General features: G+C 39.9%; 1 protein-coding gene across 5 annotated transcripts in view; it reads right to left on the bottom strand.

Moving 5' to 3' along the window:
• The window catches only part of LOC134349225 (uncharacterized), a 155,789-nt gene that overhangs the window by 29,560 nt on the left and 107,720 nt on the right, over positions 1 to 18,509 (bottom strand). For all 5 annotated transcript variants that reach the window (XM_063053236.1, XM_063053233.1, XM_063053232.1 and 2 more), the window contains 3 exons: positions 17,236 to 17,350; positions 17,044 to 17,145; positions 12,480 to 12,680 (listed from right to left, as the gene is read on the bottom strand). In XM_063053236.1, the coding sequence (XP_062909306.1) occupies positions 12,480 to 12,680; positions 17,044 to 17,145; positions 17,236 to 17,350 (418 nt within the window). The remainder of the gene's footprint in view (positions 1 to 12,479; positions 12,681 to 17,043; positions 17,146 to 17,235; positions 17,351 to 18,509) is intronic.

Genomic DNA, 18,509 nt, shown 5'->3' with positions numbered 1-18,509 from the left:
CTCAGCCTGAGCACACACCCCTCAGCATCAGCGGCTCCACAGTGAAGAGAGTGGAAAACATCAAGTTCCTTGGGGTGCAGATCTCGGACAATCTCACTTGGTCCAGGAACACCACTGGAATTGTGAAACGGGCCCAGCAGAGATTGCACTTTCTGAGGAAGCTTAAACAAGTATCGCTCCCTACTAACATCTTAACTGCATTCTACAGAGGCGTGGTTGAGAGTGTGCTGACCTTTTGCATCACAACCTGGTACTCCAGCTGCAGTGCTGTCAACAGAAAAGCCTTGCAGAGGGTGGTTAGGGGAGCAGAGAAGGTTATTGGGGTCTCCCTACCTTTCGTCCAAGACCTCTTTCAGAGTCGATGCCTCCAGAAGACACGGTACATCATTAAAGACCCCTCACACCCTCTCCATGAACTGTTTGTTCTTCTGCCATCAGGCAAACGTTACAGGAGCATCAAAACTAAAACCACAAGGCTACTAAACAGCTTCCTCCCACAGGCAGTCAGACTGCTAAATAGCTGCTCCACCTGACTCTGCTTTGGACACTTTTAACTTGCACTGGACACTTATAACTGATTTTAACTGACATGTGGTTGTTGTGTTTTACTATTTATTGTTATGTTTATTATTTAGTGTTGCGTTTGTTATGTTATGATTGCACTGCCCCTGAGAAACGCTGTCTCATTCTGCCCTGCAGAGCTGATGTATGGTTAGAATGACAATAAAGTTTTTTGAATCTTTGAATCTTGAATATAGCATGTGCGTTTCATATTACTTTCTGAGGAAGACTGTCATGCTTCTCTCATTGTGGGCTTAGGATCGGAAATATATAGTTGGTGCTCCTTATGGTGTTGAATATCACTATGACCCATTGGTTCATAGAAACATAGAAACATAGAAAACCTAGAGCACAATACAGGCCCTTCGGCCCACAAAGCTGTGCGGAACATGTTCCTACCTTAGAGCTACCTAGGCTTTACCCATAGCCCTCTATTTTTCTAAGCTCCATGTAGCCAACCAGGAATCTCTTAAAAGACCCTATTATTTCTGCCTCCACCACCGCTGCCAGCAGCCCATTCCATGCACTAACCACTCTATGTAAAAAACTTACCCCTGACGTCTCCTCTGTACCTTAAAAATATGCCCTCTTGTGGGGAATTCAGCCCTGGGGAAAAGCCTCTGACTATCCACACGATCAATGCCTCTCATCATCTTGAACACCTCTATCAGGTCACCTCTCATCCTCCGTCACTCAAAGGAGAAAAGGCCGAGTTCATTCAACCTACTCTCATAAGGCATGCTCCCAATCCAGGCAACATCCTTGTAAATCTCCTCTGCACCCTTTCTATGGTTTCCACATCCTTCCTGTAGTGAGGCGACCAAAATTGAGCACAGTACTCCAAGTGGGGTCTGAGCAGGGTCCTATATAGCTGCAACATTACCTCTCAGCTCTTAATCTCAGTCCCATGATTGATGAAGGCCAATGCATCGTATGCCTTCTCAACCACAGAGTCAACCTGTGTAGCAGCTTTGAGTGTCCTATGGACTCAGACCCCAAGATCCCTCTGATCCTCCACACTGCCAAGAGTCTTACCATTAATGCTATATTCTGCCATCATATTTGACCTACCAAAATGAACCACCTCACACGTATCTGGGTTGAACTCATTCTGCCACTTCTCAGCCCAGTTTTTCATCCAATCAATGTCCCGTTGTAACCTCTGATAGCCCTCCACTCTATCCACAACACCCCCAACTTCTGTGTCATCAGCAAATTTACTAACCCATCTCTCCTCATCCAGGTCATTTATAAAAATCACAAAGAGTAGGGGTTCCAGAACAGATCCCTGAGGCACACCACTGGTCACCAACCTCCATGCAGAATATGACCCATCTACAACCACTCCTTGCCTTCTGTGGGCAAGACAGCTCTGGATCCACAAAGCAATGTCTCCTTGGATTCTATGCCTCCTTACTTTCTCAATAAGCCGTGCATGGGGTACCTTATTAAATGCCTTACTAAAATCCATATACACTACATCTATGGCTCTACCTTCATTAATGTGTTTAGCCACATCCTCAAAAAATTCAGTCAGGCTCATAAGGCACGACCTGCCTTTGACAAAGCCATGCTGACTATTCCTAATTGTATTGTGCCTCTCCAACTGTTCATAAATCCTGCCTCTCAGGATCTTCTCCATCAACCTACCAACTACTGAAGTAAGACTCACTGGCCTATAATTTCCTGGGCTATCCCTACTCCCTTTCTTCAATAAGGGAACAACATCTGCAAACTTTCTCGTCCGGTCCCAGTGACTTATTCAACTTGATGCTTTCCAAAAGCTCCAGCACATCCTCTTCCTTAATATCTACATGCTCAAGCTGTTCAGTCCACTGCAAGTTATCCCTACAATTACCAAGATCCTTTTCCGTAATGAATACTGAAACAAAGTATTCATTAAGTACCTCCGCTATTTCCTACGGTTCCATACACACTTTTCCATTGTCACATCTGATTGGTCCTATTCTCTCACATCTTATCCTCTTGTTTTTCACATACTTGTAGAATGCCTTGGGGTTTTCCTTAATCCTGTCTGCCAAGGCCTTCTCATGGCCCCTTCTGGCTCTCCTAATTTCATTCTTAAACTCCTTCCTGCTAGCCTTTTATCTTTTAGATTCCTATAATTACCTAGTCTATTGAACCTTTCATAAGCTCTTCTTTTCTTCTTGACTAGATTTACAACAGCCTTTGTACACCACGGTTCCTGTACCGTACCATAACTTCCCTGTCTCATTGGAACGTGCCTACTCAGAACCCCACGCAAATATCCCCTGAACATTTGCCACATTTCTTCCATACGTTTCCCCGAGAACATCTTTTTCCAATTTATGCTTCCAACTTCCTGCCTGATAGCCTCATATTTCCCCTTACTCCAATTAACCATATCCCTAACTTATCTGTTCCTATCCCTCTCCAATGCTATGGTAAAGCAGATAGAATTGTGATCACTATCTCCAAAATGTTCTCCCACTGAGAGACCTGACACCTGATCTGGTTCATTTCCCAATACCAGATCAGGTACAGCATATCCTCTTGTAGGTTTATCTACATATTGTGTCAAGAAACCTTTTTGAACACACCTAACAAACACTACCTCATCTAAACCCCTCACTCTAGGGAGATGCCAATGAATATTTGGGAAATTAAAATCTCCCACCACAACAACCCTGTTATTATTAGTCCTTTCCAGAATCTGTCTCCCTATCTGCTCCTCGATGCCCCTGTTACTATTGGGTGGTCTATAAAAAACACCCAGCAGAGTTATTGACCCCTTCCTATTCCAAACTTCCACCCACAGAGGTTCTGTGGACAACCCCTCCATGACTTCCTCCTTTTCTGCAGCTGTGACACTATCTCTGATCAATAGTGCCATGCCCCCACCTTTTCTACCTCCTCCCTATCCTTTCTGAAACATCTAAAGCTTGGCACTTGAAGTAGCAATTCCTGCCCTTGCACCATCCAAGTCTCTGTAATGGCCACAACATTATAGCTCCAAGTGCTGATCCACGCTCTAAGCTCATGACTTTATTCATAATACTCCTTGCATTAAAATAGAATAAAGAACACAGGCCCTTCTGCTCATGGTCTGTTTACTTTCTCTAAGATGAATCTAACCCTTCCCTCCTACATAGCTCCCCATTTTTCTATCATCAATGCGCCTATCTAAGAGCTTGTTAACTGGTACCCTCCTTCGTTCTCTAGCAGCTGCCCCTCTTCCGCAATAACTTTCCTTGTAACTGTCATTTTCCTCCAACCCTGAAAATATCCCCACGGGGCCACCTATATCTGCAAAGAAAATATTCACAAGACCACCAACAATGGCAAAATCAGCAAAACACTATTTTGTGCAAAGCAATCTTTCCAGAGTGATTAATCATGCATGAAAATGACCAGAGGTAAAGCAAAACTCTGAAATGTAATCATCAGCTATAACCTTCTCCCTAACAAGAGAAACTCAGTTTTGCTGAGGACGTGTGCATCTTTCCATTTGTCCAGTTGTCCTTTCATATACACATATTAACAAATTGCACACCAGATATAAACTCAGTTCATATTCTCTTCTTGAAATACAGTCGTCATACACTTCAGCACATAGCCATTTGTTAGCACAAAATTCTTTATAAAATGGTTACTGACACTTTGATCTATTGCCAGTGCAAAGGCTGGCCTCAATATGTAGCTAGTGTAAACTCTAATCTTGAGCTAACATATTTATTAAATGAATCATTCACAGCTATTGTGTCAAAGCTAGAACAGTGAAATCGATAAGGTGCTTTATTTATTTATTCTGATAATTATCCATGCATGGTGGAGCAGCCTGCAGTTCCTCTGTGCTGTGCTATTTTGAATAACTTCAAATGTAACATTATTAGATAAATGAAATGCTCATGGTGGCCTTAGTCAGCCAAGGCTGTTCCAGTTGATATCTTCTGGTAAGAAAATGCAGCAGATTTCTGATTTAGAATTAGAAAAATGTTCACCAGCTTTAGAAAAATTTGTACTCTCCTGCCATTCTTTTTGGATGGCAGATTCTTTGGAGCTAATCTGCAGTGGGAATTGATTACAGCTGTAAAATCCTTCCCATAAAGATGATAGGAACCGAACTGCCCTGAAGAAACATGTTCTTTACTGCCTAAAATTGCCTAGTATAGACAATTAGTGATCTCATCTGTTGCTCCTTTAAACAACAGCAAGACTGTGCCTGATAATAACCTGTTTTGATTTGCTTCACTCCTGTTCACCACTCCTACCCATTCCATATCCAAGTCACTCGCCTCTTTCTCGCCCTCTGCTTTTCATAATATTAGGAGCTTATTGTGTGGGGAAAATATAAGGTCTTTTCATAGAGGCATAGAGTCATTCATTGTACACCACAGACAGAAACAGGCCCTTCAGCCCATCTAGTCCATGCCAAAATACTAATCTGCCTGCTCCCATCGACCTCCATCCAGACCATAGCCCTCCATACCTCTTCCATCCTCCCATCCATGTACTTATCCAACTTTCTCTTATATGATGACATCAATCACTTCCACTGGCAGCTCATTCCGCACTCTCGCCACCTTCTAAGTGACAAAGTTCTCCTTCATGTTTCCCTTAAACATTTCACCTTTCACCCTTAACCCATCCTTGCGTCTAGTCTCAGCTAACTTCAGTGGTAAAAGCCTGCTTGCATTTACAACCTCTATCCGTCTCATAATTTTGTATAGCTCTGTCATTCTTCTTTGCTCTAGGGAATAAAGACCTAACCCATTTTACCTTTTTTTTATAACTCTGGTCCTCACATCCTGGCAACATCCTTGTAAATCTTCTCTGCATTTTTTGAATCTTATTGACATCTTTAGTTTTAAGTCACACAATACTCCAAATTAGGGCTCAACAATATCTTACACAACTTCAACATAACCTCCCAATTCCTGTACTCAATACTTTGATTTATGAAGCCCAGGGTGCCAAAAGCTTTTGTTATGATCCTATCCACCTTGTGATGCCACTTTCAAGGAATTATGGATCTGTATCCCCAGATCCCTCTGTTCAACTGCACCCTCTAGTGTCCTACCACTCACCATGTAAGTCCTACCTTGGTTTGTCCCCCCAAAATGCAAATTCTCACTTTAAACCTCATGCATTAAATTCCATCTGCCATTTTTCAGTCTTTCTTGCTGTCCACTGTACCCCCAATCTTGGTGTCATCTGCAAATTTGCTGATCCAGTTTACCACATTGTCAACCAAATTGTTGATATGGGTGACAAACAACAAGGGGTTCAGCACCAATCTACACGAGTCACAGGCCTCCAGTCGGACAGTCAACAATCTACTACAACTCTCTGGATTTTTCCATGGACATTTAAACATTAGGGAGTTTTTAACAAGAGAAAGCCATTTGTCCCAACAAAGCTTGCCAAATTCCTATTCAGATCGTGTTAAAATAACTATCGAGTTTAGATTTGAAAGTCTCTAAGGTACTACTCTCAACTACACAACTACATAGTTTGTTCCATGTGTCCACAACTCACTGTGTAAGGAAATGTTTCCTGCTGTTAAAATGAAATCTCCCCTTAACTTGTCTCCACCTATGGCACTGTGTACTTGAAGATGGATTAATTCTGAAGTAGCAGCTGGCATCCACTTTACTTATATTGTTAATGATTTTGAGCACTTCTATCAAGACTCCTCTCATTCTACATCTACTTAGGCAAAAAAGATTTAATTCTTTCAGTCTTTCTTCTTAGCTCATACCCCATAGGCCTGGAATGAGTCTTGTTGCCCTTCTCCGAACTTTCTCCAGTGCCTTCACATCCCTCACAAAACATGGAGACCAAAATTGTACATAGTACTCAAGGTGTGGCCTCACAAGCACATTTTACAGCTTAAGGAGAACGTCTCTAGACTTGAACTCAAGTGAGTGCATTACATAGCCCAACATCCTATTAGCCTTCCTAATCGCTTCTGTGCATTGATAGTGATGAGTCTACCAGAATGCCCAAACCCTTCTCATACAGTGCGCTTTCTCCCTTATTGTATATTTATTGCTAATATATCCGCTTCCTATATGTAATATTTTACATTTACTTACATTAAATTTCATCTGCCATTTATCTGCCCACATCTGGATTTTGTTTAGCTCTAGCCATATTGACTCTGCTGCCTGGACGTCATCAGAGCATCCCCCTAATTTTGTGTCATTGGCAAACTATACTAGTTTATTTGTTATCCAAATCATTAATGTAAATTAAAAACAGCAGTGGCCCCAAAACTGATCCCTGTGGAACTTCTTTTACACACCTTACCCTAAATCTCTGCTTCCTGTAATTTGATTAGTAACCTCTAGTGGGGTACCTTGTCAAAAGCTTTCTGAAAGTCCAAGTAAATGATATCAACCACTCTATTGTTATTATAATTTTACTTGCCTATTCATAGAACTCCAGCATATTAGTAAAACGGGATTTCTCCTTTTTGAACCCATGCTGGCTTTCTGTTAATATGCCTGTTCTTATCAGCTCCTTTTCCATCTCATTCTTTATTAACATTTCTATGATCCTGCCTATGATACACATTAAGCTTACTGGTCGACTATTAACAGGGTCATTACAATTACCCTTCTTATATACTGGGAAAATGCTAGGCCATTTCCAGTCATCAGGGATTTCTCCAGTCTTCTCCAACTTCTGAAAAATACATGAAGCCAATGTCTGATCAAATTTAGAACCTCACCTTTTGTATTATGATAAAATGCATTTGTAAATATATTGCTCTGATTTGCTCTTCATTTATTTGAATTTCTTTTTTCTGGTTGGGAGGTGGCTGTGTACATACATCTACTGATGCTTCTGGACACATCCTCAGTGATGTTCCTGGAATCATCGGGTGTTTTTGGTCTTTCAACATCATACAACCTCCTCCGGGTGACCCAGCCGGGGCTGATCAGACCCCAGCTTGTGTCCAGATGGCTAGCTACTTATGACTCCATGGCTCCCCTCTTTTGAGCCACAGCCATCTTGAGGCCCTCTCTGCCGCATCAGTGGTACTGCGGATGGCTCTCCTCTTCCTCTCTCCCTCGATGCCCAATTTGCAGAAGGCTCTAGCTATGGAACAGGCTGCGAATCCCCTACAACCAGCTTCCACTGGGAGACACCTCACTCTCCATCCAGCCTGCTGACAGTTGCTGGCCAGTCCTACGTACTTGGAGAGCTTCCTTTCAAAGGCCTCTTCCAAGCAATCTTCCCATAGGACCGTCAGCTCCAGCAGCACCACTTACTTAGCAGACTCAGACACTAGGACAATGTCTGGTCGCAGGGTGGTGGCTGCTATATGGTTGGGGAACTTCAGTTACCGTTTGAGGTCCACCAACAGCTGCCAGTCCCTTGCAGAGGTCAGGATGCCAGCAGATGTTCTTTTGGCAGGTATTGGCTGCTCCCCAGCTCTGACAAAGGCAATGGTCTGCTTGGAGGGTCGGGACCACTTCGCCCACTCAACTCCTGCACTGACGGCTTCAGCGATGGTCTTCAGGACCTGATCATGCCTCCACCTGTACCGTCCCTCACCAAGTGCCCTTGCACAGCCGCTGAGGATGTGCTCCAGGGTTCCTCTCTTGAAGTACAGGGAATTCCTCTCATGATTTTGGGTGAGTACAAATTTTATTAAGGCAGAATGGAATTCAAATAGAATTTAAAGCTGTTGGTACATTATTCTAATGCGGTGTAGTCCAGTTACACTACATCATACAAGCAGGCAAATAAATTAATCAGTCTTCTTCCTGATCTATTACATAAAAATTCTCAGATGTAGAAGGTACACACTTATTCCTAGTACTGTTTCATGGCTAACACAATCTGTAGGTCAGTGATCTAAAATTACAATTCCTACTTTTAAGCAGATACGTTTAACAGAAAGGCAATGAAAGTACATAATAAACACAAGAGATGCTGTAGATTCTGGAAATCAAAAGTAAAACACACAAAATGATGGAGGAACCTAGTATGTCAGGTAGCATCTATGGAAAGGAATAGAGTCCACTTTTTGGACTGAGACTCTTCATTATGACTCAGTAGATTCCTAAATGGACATTGAACTCTTGAATACTATCTCACTTTTTGAATATATATTCTTTCTGTTTTTGGTATGATTCTTAATCTATTCAATATACTTACACTGTAATTGATTGATTGATTGATTTATTATTATTATTATTTTATTCTGTTTTTTTTTCTTCTATATTATGTATTGCATTAAACTGCTGCTGCTAAGCCAACAAAGTTCACACATGCAGGTGATAATAAACCTGATTCTGATTCTGACAGATAATACGTAGACACAGTGAGCTGTTTCTCTGCTGCGTGACTATTAGATACCCTTCCAAAAAAAAGGATATTGTGGCGACCCACTTTCCAGCACACTCAAACCAGCTCATGAAACAGCGCGTACCGGCAGAGAGGCCGGCCCCAAAAAGGGCGCCAGGCCGCCTTCACCAGCAGGGGCAGAATCCCGCGCGCGGACAGGGTCTGCGAATATGCATTCCCCACAGCAGTCCCGCCTGGGGAGGGCGGGAACGGGAAGGCTTTAAAGGAGGCCGCGAAGTTTGAATAAATCTTTTTTATCGCAACTCCAACTCACCGACTACGTGTCGTTATTCTAGCGCTGTGTGTACAATACCGCTACAATATTTTTAAAAATTGGTATCGTTAGCTCAAGCTATAATTTTTACAAAACTAAAAATAAATTTGAAGCAAGAAAAGTAAAATGTCACATTTTGAGGTTCCAAACATTTATTTTGTATGAATATATTTTAAAATATTGAATTAATTTCAAAAAGAGTGCAAATTGCATTCTCGCCATATGCTTCCTGTCAGGTTATAGAAGAAAAGAAAGTTCACCAATAAACTGCCGGTAGGTTTCTATGTCTAAAGATTTTGAATGTCACAAGTCCAGCAATAGACAACTATCAAATTTGATTGGCATTTCAGCAAGTAAATATCTGGACACATTAGGAGAGAACAATAGATGAAATACCCAGCAAATATGGCAACAAGCATTATGCACACAAATTGACAAAGAAGCCAGATATAAATAGAGAAAGCTTTCTATTTCTTCTGGTCAGAAGAGTGCACTAACTGCATAAAATGAGCAGATGATGTGCTTCTATATTTCATATGTTATGCAATTGAAACAAAGTGAAAACTAGCATCAAATATTATTCTGCTCATTTTCTTATGGGTTAGAAAGTGAGTCAGCCTGTTCACTAATATATCATTAAAAGAATCTGAAGTGTTCATCTGTTTACCTTTTCTAACATTGGAGAAGGGAAAGCTGAATAGATAGATTAGAGTCCTTCTCATAATACAAGAGGCTATATTATTTTGATACCAATTTACATTTCCATGAGTACTGGATAATAAACTTAAGCATATTACTTGTTTGTGTTCACTGAGGTGGAACCATTGACAGATCTAAAAATGTTTTGTTGAAAACATAACAGCACTAAATAATGAAAAACGGTTTTCTTCATGTCTTATGTTGAAATAATGTAGCATGGAGTCATAGGGTACTACAGCATGAAGCATGGCTTTCAGTCCAACTCATCTATTCCAACCAAGGTGGACAGCAATATATTTTTAATGAGATCATGAGAATATACAGAGAGTTTGTGCCAAGTATCTGTATAGCTAGAGATAGAGTGTGGTAGTAGAGAGTTTGTTTCTCAGATTGGTGTACCACAAGTAGTGAGATTCAGTCCATTGCTTTTGTATTAACAATTTGGGGAAGAATGTACATGGTTAGTAAGTCTGGAATAACACCAAAATTGGTGGTGTAGTGAAGGATGTTATCTAAGATTACTATGAGAGGAGGGGAGGTGAAGATGGCGGCACGACACAGCGCGCACGGCCACTCCGAAATGATATTGTATTTGTTAAGTAGGGGCTGTGCACAATCCTGATTTGATGGAGACAGATGTGAGAAGGACGGAGGAACATCTGGAGAAACTTCTGAAATGCCTGCTTCGCTGCTGCTGCTACTGTGTGATCGAGAATCTCCGGAGGGGAAGGACCCAAATCCTCAGCTTTGCCTACTGCCTGTTGCCGGGGCCGGGGTCGAAGTGCTCGGCAGAGATGGTGCTCGGTGCTTGGCGTCGGAGGGCTGATCGGAGGCTCGAAGTTTTCGGATGGTCTCAAGGGTCGGCTGTGGTCGGGTATTTCCACGGTGCTGCATCAGCAAGTTTGCGGCGCTGGAAGCTCATGGCAGGGAGAGTTTCTCCCTTCTACTGTCTGCGTGAGATGATGGGACTTTCGAAAGACTTTGAGCCTTTTTTTTTACCATGTCCATGGTCTGTTCTTCATCAAATTACGGTATTACTTTGCACTGTTGTAACTATATGTTATAATTATGTGGTTTTTGTCAGTTTTTTTAGTTTTGGTTTGTCTTGTGTTTCTGTGATATCATTCTGGAGGAACGTTGTATCATTTCTTAATGCATGCATTACTAAATGACAATAAAAGAGGACTGCGTGTCCTCATAATCTAATCTAATCTAAGATCGTGATCAATGGGTCAGTGGGCTCAGGAATGACAGATGGAATTTAATTTAGTTAAATAACAAATTATGGAAGGCCATACACTATAAATGGCAAGGCCTGCAGAGAGACCTGAGGGAAAAGATCCATTGTTTCTTGAAAGTGTTGATACAAAGAGACAGGGTCATGAAGAAGACATTTGGAGTATTGCCTTCATTGAGTGCAAGAATTGAGATATAGTTCTAATTTCCCAGCTATAAGAAAGATGCCATTAAACTGGCACAAAGATGATTTTATAAGAACATTACCATGATTAGAGGACTTATGGAGATGCTGGATAAGTTAGGACATTTTCTCTGGAGCCTACTAGCCAGCAGGAGACTTTATAAAATCAGCAAGGGCATTGATAAATTGCATAGTGACAACATTTCCCCATGGTAGGGGAGTCCAGAACTAAAAGACATAGGTTTACTGTCAGAGGAGAAATATTTAGTTTGCACCTAAGGGACAGCTTTCCTCCTACAGATGGTGGTACGTATGTCAAATGAGTAGCTAGAGGAAATGGAAGAGGTGGGCGCAATTTGTTTATTCATTCATTATGTGCCATGCCGTATGATGTAGGCAATCATGGTCTTTCCATGACCATGATTGCTGTTGCCAAATTTTTCCACAGAAGTGGTTTGCCATTGGCTTCTTCTGGGCAGTCTCTTTATAAAACAGGTGATCCCAGCAATTATCAATACTCTTCAGAGACTGTCTGCCAGGAATTGTGATATGCACCATCTGCTCATATGACCAGCCACTGCTGCTCCCATGGCTTCCTGTGACCCTGATTGGAAGGCTAAGCAGGTGCTACACCTTGCCGAAGCGTGACCTGCAGGTTAGCAGAGGAAGGAGCACATTACAGCTCATTTGGTGGAGACATAGCTCATCCCACCACTCTGGGTACAATTATGACTGCTGTGGCTGGCACAGACCATTAAAACAATTTGAATTTTATCACCTGAGATTGTTGTCGGTCATACAATTCACATTATGGGATAGTTTTGGTATAGCTATCTCAAGCTTAATCACAACCATGAATTTTCAAAAGGTTAGTGGGTCCTTAGGAATCATATGGGAGAGACAAAGGCTGAAGTCAATTGCAAGATCTGGGTCAGGTCATGCTCTACCTGGCCCTGGGTTACATCTCAATCTGCTTAAGTTTGTGCAAAAAGACAACATATTCATCCCAGGAACTTCTTAAATAAGGAAACCCAAGCTGATAATTTTGTGAATCTGACAGCATACAATAATAACTAAAGAATAATTATGTTATCACCCCAGAAGCAAATGTTTGTACTTCATTTGAAAAATACCATCTAGTTTCCAATGCATCAAACAAAGTTATCCCTTGTGACATCTTACCTGATGTAGAGACCCCTGGGAAGCTGTTTCTATTTTCAGATCACCTGCAGATGTTTCATGTTCTTTGTGACAGATGGGATCCAGTGGTTTTCCAATGACTTCAACATAAGTGACAGGAAATATCCCTTTACGATTTGTCCCAGGGTATTTTCCTTCATACCAATTCTCATCTATTCTCCGGAGCAAAACTACTGTCTGATCCTGAAATAAAACCATTGTTATTTAAAAGTCTGTACAGCGTGGGCCAAAATAATACAATATATTTAAATAATAATATTTGAAATTGTAACAGTCAATGGAGATTTCACTGCTTTTTATCTTTGGTCTGTTATCAGATTATAACCTCCTAACATTGATCTCAATTTCATTACATTTGTATAAAGATAACATAATGAAGTGCAATAGAAACAATTTTTATTGCATCGACTGTGATGTTGTAACTCAAAAGCTGCTGATATAACCATGCCAATTCCCTGAAAGGATACTTACTGCATGGCCATGATTTGCCTTAATCTGAATCAACATAGAGTTAAATTTCAGTGCTAATTCAATTTGAACTCATGGGTATATGACCCCTCATTGTTTTAGATTAATTCAGTGATTATGATTCCAATTTCCTGTTGAATCAATCTTCTCCGTGCCATGGTCAGGATGCTGTAGCAAACAAAATGCTGATAAATAATTATTGGACTGAAAGATTGTTTCTCTTCCCACGGGTACATACACCCTTACCAGTTGAGTTCTTCTAGCAATTTTCTCCATTTGTTTTTGTTTTTGATTAATGGCATCTGGAATTCCTTTGCTCCAAACCACAATTTTCTTGTACAGAACATTCCTAATCTTATATTTCATGGAGATAATTTTAATTTTCTGTCATGTCTTACTTCTGACAGATAATTTGAAATTAAAGAATCCTGGAGCATGTTGTTGTTATTTTTGAGGAATGCTTGATATTATTTCCAACCCCCCCCCCCCAAAAATAAAGCTGCATATCAATGAAAATTAATATTTCATGTTGAAGTTATAACCCATTGCTATTTTTAAGTGTACATGGTGACAATCGATGCCATGCCTAAAACACGTCAGAAATGCAATAGCCTAAATAATGGCTCTTAATTTTTGTTCATTCGGGAGGAGGGGGGTGTGGTGGAGAAGAGAAGTTTTCTTATTATTCTGAATCTTTGAAGCTCTCCATAGCAAATTTTCAATGCTCAGTTTCTGAGTATATTTTAAGACTGAAGGGAACTAAATTATATTGTCTAAAGACTAGAAATAGAACATTAGGCATTTTGGAGCATTGAATAGTTGCTTTGTTTTACATTAATGCCAAATCAGAAGTCATCATAAAAAAATTAGAAAACGACTACGTTTTTAGAAATTAACACAGTTTACTCCATAATGTTATGTATATTTTTTTACAGATTCATCTACTAGATTCCAAGCTGTACACAATGATGGCCGACTGTAGAAGTTCTCAGTAATTTTAAAATAATCTTTCAATGATAGACCGTGCTTGCCATAATTTGAAGAGAAACAGAGGTTGATTGCAGAAACTTGAGGGAGATCCTTTTGATAGTATCTGATGGCATCTCATCATAGTGACCCCAAGTCCCAACAATCAAGTTCACAATTTGAGGAGACTGCGAACGACACTGACCTGTTCTTACAAGTACCAATTATTTTCTAATAAAATTGTTTTTCTGAGCATATAAAACGATATTCTTGGGGGAACCTTAAAACAATGTAGTTCAGCACTTGCAGCGTGATCTACTCCTGATTTTATTGTATTAATTACGTAGGCTGCAGGTTCTGACATAATGACCAATTTTTGGCATTAGCTATTTAAAATAAACTGTGCAGTCGATGATATCATCACATGCAGGAAAATGATGGATGTTGGGGTGAATGAAGCCTTGAGGTCTTAATCTGGGATTAAAACATAAACAGAATATAGAAAAGTCTAGCATTAAAAGTATGTTCTAATATTTGACATTTCAATTGTGAGCAGAAAAAAGACACACTTTGGCTATATACTCTATCTATGTCTCTCAAATTTATATACTTCTATCAAGTTGTATCTCTACCTCTAACATTTATAAACAAAACCATATTGTCCAGATTCTCCACAGTTATGTGTGAAGTAGGTTGACAAGATAGCTGAAAAAGCATAATTGTTAATATTCTAAAGAAACAAATGAAAGTAATTTTACTAATATCAGTGAGTAATAGAAAGGCTAATAGTGAAGATTAAAGCATTAGTATCTGACTTGCATCAAAAAAAAAATGTTTCTACGACCTGATGTATTCACAAAAGTAACTGAATAGCCGAAGCCAATGCTCAACTATCTTGGGAAAAAATATTTGGCTGAGCAAGGAAATGTAGCTAGAATATAGTACAATGCAGCATTTAAAAGAAGTTTAAATTGACATCTTATAACAACATTTTGCCACAGATCTGACATGTAGAATTCTGCATGGGAAACCATTGTTAATTTAAGAATGCAAAGGTCACCTGTAGGCCAAACCGGAAATGATTGGCAGATTTCTTTTACTAAAAGGTATTAGCACGAGCTGGGTTTCTGTGGTGATAGGATAGTTTACAGACTACTTTTTATTGATTCCAGACTTTTAAAAATTGATTAAAAGTGAAATATTGATGATGTAATTTGAAGTTCCATTTTCTATAGTATTTGTTGAGTAACGTGACTACGAGACATTCATGGTCTAAAATTTGAATTTTTTTCATGGATGGATGCAATATCATTTTCTGAAGAACCTCTCTGCTCTGCACTGATTTTCTAAAAATGGCTATTAAGTACACTCAGTAGGCACATTATTAAGTAAGTATGTAAGCCTGCTTGTTAATGCAAATATCTAATCAGCCAATCACGTGGCAACAACTCAGTGACTAAAAGCATGCAGACATGGTCAAGAGGTTCAATTGTTGTTCAGTTCAAACATCAGAATGGGAAAGAAATGTGATCAAAGAGACTTTGACCGTGCCAGATGGGGTGGCTCTCAGATCTCAGAAACTAGTCATAGTCATACTTTATTGATCCCGGGGCAAATTGGTTTTCGTTACAGTTGCATTGTAAATAATAAATAGTAATAGAAATAGTAATAGTAATATTACTATTAGTAAATAGTAAACAGTAATAGTCATGGAAATAATAAATAGTAATAGAATAGTAATAGAAAAATAGTAATAAATAATTGAATAGTAATATGTAAATTATGCCAGTAAACTATGAAACAAGTCCAGGACCAGCCTATCGGCTCAGGGTGTCTGACCCTCTGAGGGTGGAGTTGTAAAGTTTGATGGCCACAGGCAGGAATGACTTCCTATGACGCTCTGTGCTGCATCTCGGTGGAATGAGTCTCTGGCTGAATGTACTCCTGTGCCTACCCAGTCCACCCAGTACATTATGTAGTGGATGGGAGACATTGACCAAGATGGCATGCAAATTAGACAGCATCCTCTTTTCAGACACCACCATCAGAGAGCCCAGTTCCATCTCCACAACATCACTGGCCTTATGAATGAGCTTGTCGATTCTGTTGGTGTCTGCTACCCTCAGCCTGCTGCCCCAGCTCACAACAGCAAACATGATCGCACTGGCCACCAAAGACTCATAGAACATCCTCAGCATCATCCGGCAGATGTTAAAGGACCTCAGTCTCCTCAGGAAATAGAGACGGCTCTGACCCTTCTTGCAGACAGCCTCAGTGTTCTTTGACCAGTCCAGTTTATTATCAATTCGTATCCCCAGGTATTTGTAATCCTCCACCATGTCCACACTGACCCCCTGGATGGAAACAGGGGTCACCGGTACCTTAGCTCTCCTCAGGTCTACCACCAGCTCCTTAGTCTTTTTCACATTAAGCTGCAGATAATTCTGCTCACACCATGTGACAAAGTTTCCTACTGTAGCCCTGTACTCAGCCTCATCTCCCTTGCTGATGCATCCAAATATGGCAGAGTCATCCGAAAACTTCTGAAGATGACAAGACTCTGTGCAGTAGTTAAAGTCCGAGGTGTAAATGGTGAAGAGAAAGGGAGAAAAGACAGTCCCCTGGGAGCCCCAACTGCTGATCCCCTGGGATTTTCACACCCATCGGTCTCCAGAGTTTACAGAGAAAGGTGTGGAAAACAAAAAGCATCCACTGAGCAGCTGTTCTGTGGGTGAAGATTCCTTGTTAATGAGAGAGGTTAGAGGAGAATGAGCAGCCTGGTTCAAGCTGACAGGAAGGTCTGCTCAAATGACAACGCTTTACAACAGTGTTGTGCAAAGAATGCACAACATGTCAAACCTTGAAGTGGATGCACTACAGCAGCAGAAGAACATATTGGGTTCCATTCCTGTATCTAGTAAAGTACCCACAGAGTGCATTTGTCCAGAGTATGAATGGCTTCCAATGACGATAGGCAAATAAGTACAACAATAGGTAATTTTCTTTCATTTAATCATCCAAATGATATCATTTTATTTATTCTAACCTTTGCTCCATATTAATACTTTATAAAATTATTCTTATTATGAGCTGATCAACAAGGGCACTTTACCTTTTCAAGTGGTAACTCTATGTTTGTTAATGCATTAAATCTGAATTTGGCAATTGCTAGTTCTTCGATTGTATCTTTCTGTGGTTGAAGCTCAGAAGTCGGCTGACAAAAGAAGAAAGTTGAAATTAGGAATAAAGCTTGTTTTTAAACTTTACATTCAGTGCAGAATGAACCAATTAAGTTTTCTCCAACCTCAACATAGCAAATTGGGAGCAAGCCTCTGTTTCCATTGCATTCGCCTTCATACCAGTTGTTATCCCTCTGTCTGTGGATGAAGACGATGTCTCCCTTTTTGACAGGCAATTCTCTGTAGAGATATTATTAAGTTTCATTTGGTCTTGCAACTGAACTTTTAACATTATCATATTACCACATCAAAAGAATCCATCCATTATAGATAGGTTTTCAGATGTGGTTGCCAATAATTACAGACTGAGACAATTTTAATAAACCTTCTATAATATGAAAAGCTGGTGTACCATTTTGGAATATTTATATGAATTACATTCAAATGCAAAAAATACAAATTGAATACTTTTATTTCAGATAACTGGTGCATTTAATGGAAGGCCAAAACCACAGTTTATAAGCAATGTTATGTGGGAGGCACATTATCCATGATGGCAGGCTTTGAAATGCCTGTAGCTATTTTAGGTAGGAACTTTTATTAGTCACCTCATAGAAAGATATTTTCTTTCCATTAGATTTGAACAAAGTTCATGGAAAGTAATGCTAATGGATAATTTCTGTGGAGTCTTATTTTCGTGGTTGAATACAGTTGATACTAAAGTTATTTTGTTCATTTCTCAACAACTTCTGCTGCATTATTCAAAACAAGGAATATCAATGAAAGCTCTTCATTGCAGTACATTTACAGAATTGCATGTTTTAACTTTATTCATGTCATTTAAAGTCTTGGCTGGATTACAGTTATGCTCATCTAATATATTTTATGAACTTTGGACTCTACATGTGTTGGTATAGCATACTTGTGTACATGATATTTACTTATATTGGATAAACATCAACTCATAACCTTTAATATTTTGTGTTCTGGGAATTCTTGTTTACAGGCTTTGTTCCATTTATACACTCAAAACTGCCTTGCATCATTCTGTGCAGATAGCAATCTGTCTCTCCCAAATATATATTATCCCCATGAATTTGCTAACAGATTATTGGGTGAATCCCCTGACTGTCAAAATGTAAGGATGGGACTTGTATCAAAGAGTTATCTCCAATTTGTGTAATTACATTTCAGTTTCAACAAGAGTTTGATCTAATAAACATTCAAAATGCAATTTGCACCTAGAAAACATTTCTGATTTTACTACTTCAGTAATTCTTACCATATTCTAAACTTCTTAACTAATTCCCAAGCCATCATTTGCTGGTAGTTTTGCATCAAACTGCTGGCATCATGAACTTCCTAAGAAAACTCCTGCGTGGACTCCTCATGCAGTCCG

The sequence above is a fragment of the Mobula hypostoma genome, chromosome 7, assembly GCF_963921235.1.
Source record: "Mobula hypostoma chromosome 7, sMobHyp1.1, whole genome shotgun sequence".
In the NCBI taxonomy this organism is placed as follows: domain Eukaryota; kingdom Metazoa; phylum Chordata; class Chondrichthyes; order Myliobatiformes; family Myliobatidae; genus Mobula; species Mobula hypostoma.
The sequence above is the reverse complement of the archived record's forward strand: the minus strand, read 5'-3'. Positions and strand labels throughout refer to the sequence as shown.